General features: G+C 53.7%; 2 protein-coding genes across 2 annotated transcripts; both read right to left on the bottom strand.

Annotated features, from left to right (window-relative positions):
- Positions 1-400: 400 nt before the first annotated feature.
- Positions 401-2,095, bottom strand: LOC140178462 (uncharacterized). The gene is made up of 2 exons (XM_072215553.1): positions 1,189-2,095; positions 401-786 (listed from the first exon to the last, which is right to left on the bottom strand). Exons 1-2 carry the CDS (start codon positions 2,093-2,095, stop codon positions 401-403), a joined length of 1,293 nt encoding a protein of 430 aa, XP_072071654.1.
- Positions 2,096-2,254: 159 nt separating this feature from the next.
- On the bottom strand, positions 2,255-3,960 carry LOC140178461 (uncharacterized). Its single transcript, XM_072215552.1, has 2 exons — positions 2,993-3,960; positions 2,255-2,540 (listed from the first exon to the last, which is right to left on the bottom strand). Exons 1-2 carry the CDS (start codon positions 3,958-3,960, stop codon positions 2,255-2,257), a joined length of 1,254 nt encoding a protein of 417 aa, XP_072071653.1.
- Positions 3,961-5,346: the final 1,386 nt, after the last annotated feature.

Raw genomic sequence — 5,346 nt, 5'->3', positions numbered from 1 at the left:
TTGGAACCGTCTTGGTCGTGTTATCGTGGCCGTTAGTCATGGCTATGATCCGACTGGCTCCCGGGGTGATCAGTCCCGGGTTGCCGTTGAAGAACGCGATTGTGTGGAATACGTATTGGAGAATAGTAGATAAAAGAATTTAGACAAGTAAAAATTAGTCGTTAGCCAGACAAATTTGTGAACATGGCAGGTATTTGATAAAGATAAATCGCTAGCAATTAACACGTGAATGGAGTAGGCATCTATTGGCTCGTCAGGCCGCTTGGCCGGTGTGCCCAAGCTACGAATAGAATCTCCTTAGGTTACCTGCATTCCACGTTCTCGGGATTTCTTTGCCGTCGAGTCTTTCCAGCTTGTAGGCGCCTTTGCCGAGCACTTCTTTGATTCTGTAGGGGCCTTCTCAGTTTGTCGCCAGATTTCCTTCTCCTCGGGTTGGTAAACCAACTTCGTTGCGTCGCAGGACGAGGTCTCTTTCCTCAAATTCCCTCCTGAGGACTTTAGTGTTGTAGCGTAGAGCTATTCTTTGTTTCAGTGCTGTTTCTGACAAGTGGGCCATCTCTCTGGTTTCGTCCACCAGGTCCTTTTCCACTGCTTCTTCTACTCCTGCAAGAAGTAGCCGTGGGCTCGGTTCGCCAATCTCCACAGGTATCACCGCGTCGACCCCGTATGTTAGGCGAAAGGGGGTTTCTCCTGTGGAGCTTTGCTCGGTTGTCCGGTAGGACCAGAGGACCGAAGCGAGCTTGTCGGCACATGCGCCTTTCTTGTTGTCTAAGCGCTTCTTGAGGCCTAGTAGGATGACTTTGTTTGCGGATTCCACTTATCCATTCGTCTGGGGATGTTCAACTGAGGAAAACTTTTGCTTTATCCCCAGGCCAGCGAGGAACTCTGTGAACTTTTTTTCAGTGAATTGCGTCCCATTATCCGAAATGACGACCTCTGGTATGCCGAAACGGGTTATCACCTGCCTCCACATGAACTTCCTGCAATTGGATGAGGATATGCTGGCTAGCGGTTCAGCCTCTATCCATTTGGTGTAGTAGTCGATGGCAACTATGAGATACTTAACTTGTCCTGGGCCGACCGAGAAGGGCCCCAAGAAGTCGACTCCCCATTGAGCGAAAGGTCGGGTAGACGTCAGTAGGCTCAGCTCGAAAACCGGCGCTTTGTGGAAGTTGGCGTTTTCTTGACACTTTACGCATTTTCTGACAAATTCCCTGGAGTCTTTCATCATTGATGGCCAGTAGTACCCAGTTCGGATGAGCTTCCTTGCTAGGGCTTTGCCCCCGATGTGGTGGCCACAGCATCCCTCGTGGACTTCTCTAAGTACGTAGTCCGTCTGGTCGGGGTGCAAGCACTTCAGTAGGGGTTGGCTGAGTCCCTTTCTGAACAGTTGTCCTTGTATGATTGCATATTTGGCCGCCTCCCTTCTCAACATTTTGGTTGCTTTCTCATCATCAGGTAGTGTGCCATGCTCCAGGAAGTTTATGATGGGGTCCAACCAGGAGGGGCTTGCTTTCGCCAAATGGAGGGCGACCGTTGGCTCCTTTACCATGCCCTGGATGAGAGACCGGTTGCCCGCTCCCGACTTTGTGCTTGCTAGTTTAGATAGGAGGTCCGCCCGTGTGTTCCTTTCCCTTGGAACGTGTTGGACCGTGACTTCCTGGAATTGCCTGGTCAATTCTCTAACCTTTTCCAAATACCTTTGCAGCAACGGGTCTCTTGCTTGATAGCTTCCGTTCACTTGCAAGGTGACGACCTGTGAGTCGCTGCACACTTCCAGCCTTGTCGCCCCGACTTCCCTGGCTAGGGTCAGTCCTCCCAAGAGGGCTTCATATTCCGCTTGGTTGTTCGATACGGTGAATTCGAACTTAGTCGATTGCTCGTACATGACCCCGGCTGGGCTCTCTAAGATGACCCCAGCGCCCCCGGACGTCTGGTTGGAGGCCCCGTCTACATGGAGCCTCCACCGTGTGCCCGTTTCCTCGGGGGGATCGCCTGTTACCTCCACTAGGAAATCTGCCATTGCCTGCGCCTTGATTGCATGCCGGGGCTCGTACTGCAAATCATATTGGGAGAGCTCGATGGCCCATGTCATCATCCTTCCTGCCAAATCAGGCTTTTGGAGTACTTGACGAATTGCTTGGTCCGTTCTCACGACAATACGGTGGCTCTGGAAGTACTACCTCAGCCTTTGGGAGGAGGTTAGGAGTGCCAGCGCCAGTTTCTCCAATTTGCTATACCTCAGCTCTGCTCCTTATAACGCCCTGCTTACAAAGTAGATTGGTTGCTGAGCTTTCCCTTCCTCTCGTATCAGCACTGCTGCAAGCGCTTCCTCTGTTACGGCCAGGTAGAAGTAGAGTGGTTCTCCGGCCATTGGCTTCCCGAGCATCGGAGGTGATGCTAGGATCTCTTTGAAGTGGTTGAACGCTTTCTCACATGCAGGAGTCCATTCGAACGCTATCCCCTTTTTCATCAGATTGAAAAGGGCAGGGCTTTTGCTGCCGATGCGCCGAGAAAACGGGATAACGCCGTCAGCCTTCCTGCCAATCGCTGTACGTCTTTGATACAACCCGGGCTCTTCATCTGGAGAAACGCTAGGCATTTCTCAGGGTTGGCTTCTACCCCTCTTTGGGTTATCATGAACCCTAGGAACTTCCCGGCTTCCATGGCAAGGGCGCATTTGAGCGGGTTGAGCCTCATGCCGTTTTGTCGGAGGGACGCAAACACGCCCCCCAGGTCGCTTAGGAGATCGTCGGGTCGTATAGTTTTCGCAAGGATGTCATCCACGTAGACTTCTACTGTCTTGCCTATGAGCTCGCTGAATATCTTGTTCATCAGCATCTGGTACGTGGCGCCAGCATTTTTCAAGCCAAACGGCATCACCTTGTAGCAATAGATCCCTCCAGGCGTTATGAACGCCGTTTTGTCTTCGTCGGGCTGGTGCATCGGTATCTGATTGTACCCAGAGTAAGCGTCCATGAAGCTCAGATACCGGTACCCCGTCACCGCGTCGACGAGTGCGTCGATGTTCGGGAGGGGATAACAGTCCTTGGGGCTTGCCTTGTTGAGGTCGGAGTAGTCCACACACATTCTCCACCTCTCATTGTGCTTTTTCACCAAGACCACGTTCGATAGCCAAGTCGAGTAGTCCAGCTCTCGGATGAACCCCGCTTCGAGGAGGCTGGCCGTCTGCCTGGCCACCTCCTCCGCCCTTTCCTGCGACATCTTCCTCCTCCTTTGGGCCACTGGTTGGGCTTCCGGCTTGACGGCCAGACAGTGCGACATGAGTTGGGGATCTATTCCCGGCATGTCGGCCGGTGTCCAAGTGAACAGGTCGGCATTGGCTCTGATCATCTCCATTAAAGGTCCCTTCAATCCATGGGGGAGATTTCTGTTTATGAACGTGAACTTCTCCTCCGTGTCCCCGACCTTAAATTTTTCCAGGTCCCCCTCTGGCTCGGGTCTGGGTTTGTCATTTATTCTGGCGTCCAGGTCGGCTAGAAAAACCCCTGATGCTTCTTTAGACTTTTTCCTCAAGGAGAGGCTGGCGTGGTCGCAGGCGACTGCCGTTTCCAGGTCTCCTTTGATGGATCCTATAGATCCGTCATCAGTAACAAACTTCATTACAAGCAGTTTCGTGCTGATCGCCGCGCCAAGGTCGTTGATGGTTTTTCTCCCCAAAATGATGTTGTAAGCTGTGGAATCTCGCAAGACCACAAATTCTGCCATTACTGTCCTCCGCCCCTGTCCTTGTCCTACTGAGGTCGGGAGGGAGATGATCCCGTCCAGCTTGATGAAGTGGTCGCTTAACCCTACCACACCGTGTTGGTGGGTCGCTAGGTCGGTGTCACGCAGCCCCAGGGCGTCAAATACGTTGCGGAACATGATGTTCGAGTCCGCCCCCGTATCCACGAGGATCCGCTTGATGAGGCCGGTTCCGACTCTGGCTGTAATGACCATAGGGGGACTTTCCAGTATCTCGTCAAACCACTGGTCTTCGGGACCAAAGGAGATGGATGGGAGCCTCCGTGGATGGGAGCCTCCGGGAATTTCTCGCAGATGAGGAGGAGACGGCCAGGACCTTGGCGTCTTTCTTCTGTGCCGCTTTTGACCTCGGGGCCAAATTCCTGGCAGTTACCACGTTCACCACCGTAAGGCCATGGTCGTCTCCCTCCGGTTCTTGGCGTCGCCTTATCGCCCGGGGCCTGTCTTCGCCTTCGTGGTCGCGATTCCGTCTCCTTGGCTCTCTAATGAGGTAGGAGAATTCGGCGAGCTTCCCATCCTTGATTGCTTGCTCTAGCGCATCCTTCAAGTCGAAGTAGTCTTGGGTCTTGTGTCCGTACCCCTTGTGATATTCGCAATAAAGGCTCTTGTTTCCTCCTGTTCGGTCCTTCAGAGGTCGGGGTTTCGACAGTATTCCTTTCTTGGCTATCTGTTGGTAAACTTCTACGATTGGTGCTCCCAGGGGGGTGTAGTTGGTGAACTTCCCGACTCGGGGAAACGGCCTTGATGTTTTGCTCGGACCGCTGTCCCTGGCGTGTTCCTTCCGCCTTTCTCCGCCCTCGTGGTGCCAGGTTTGGGTGTAGGGGGGTTGCCGTTTATTGGCAGCCACGACCCGGCTGACTTCTTCGTCATTAATGTACTCCTTAGCCACACATTGGATCTCCTGCGTTGTCCATACTGGCTTCGTAGTGAGGTACTTTCTGAAGTCCTCGTTCAGGAGTCCGTTCGTCAAACACAGGCTTGCCACTGAGTCTGTCAGCCCGTCGATTTCCAGGCACTCGTCGTTGAATCTGTCTAGGTATTTCCTGGTCGACTCGTCGGGTCGTTGGGTCACCCCAAGCAGGTTGATTGGGTGCTTCGCATTTGCAATTCTGGTCGTGAATTGGGCTAAGAAGGCATGGCTGATGTCCGCGAAGCCGGTCACCGAGCCCTGCGGGAGGTTATTAAACCACCGTATTGCAGGTCCTGCCAGGGTGACCGAGAAAGCACGGCATCTTACCTCGTCCCCCACTCCCTCCAGGTTCATCCTGGCCTCGAAGACCGTGAGGTGCTCCGGAGGGTCTTGCGTTCCGTCGTATCTCATGTCCGTGGGCTTGTCAAAATGTTTTGGCAGCCGGACTTCGAGTATGGAACGATGAAATGGGGTCGCCCCCATTATCACGGGTCCTCGTGTTCTCGTCGTTCTCCCTTCGTCGTTCTCCCCACGGGCGTCTTCGGTTCCGCGATCTGTAGTACACCGCCTCTCATGCCTGGCATAAATGATGGGGTCATGGCGTCTTCTCGCGCGTCCCCTTTCCCCAGCGCTCTCAGACTCAGCTTGGGGGCTGGGCGTGCGTCTGGAGT

The sequence above is a fragment of the Arachis hypogaea genome, chromosome 14 (genome assembly GCF_003086295.3).
Source record: "Arachis hypogaea cultivar Tifrunner chromosome 14, arahy.Tifrunner.gnm2.J5K5, whole genome shotgun sequence".
NCBI lineage: Eukaryota > Viridiplantae > Streptophyta > Magnoliopsida > Fabales > Fabaceae > Arachis > Arachis hypogaea.
Note: the sequence above shows the minus strand (reverse complement) of the source record. Positions and strands in the feature narration are given on the sequence as shown.

Excerpts from the sequence above, each read along its gene's own strand:
- LOC140178462 (XM_072215553.1), bottom strand. The coding sequence starts at position 2,095 with ATGACATGGGCCATCGAGCTCTCCCAATATGATTTGCAGTACGAGCCC. Across the intron at positions 787-1,188 it reads TGTCAGAAAATGCGTAAAGT|GCCTCAAGAAGCGCTTAGAC; the intron begins GTCAAGAAAACG and ends TCATCCTACTAG.
- LOC140178461 (XM_072215552.1), bottom strand. The coding sequence starts at position 3,960 with ATGGTCATTACAGCCAGAGTCGGAACCGGCCTCATCAAGCGGATCCTC. Across the intron at positions 2,541-2,992 it reads GACGCGGTGACGGGGTACCG|GAAGGCTGACGGCGTTATCC; the intron begins GTATCTGAGCTT and ends AGCGATTGGCAG.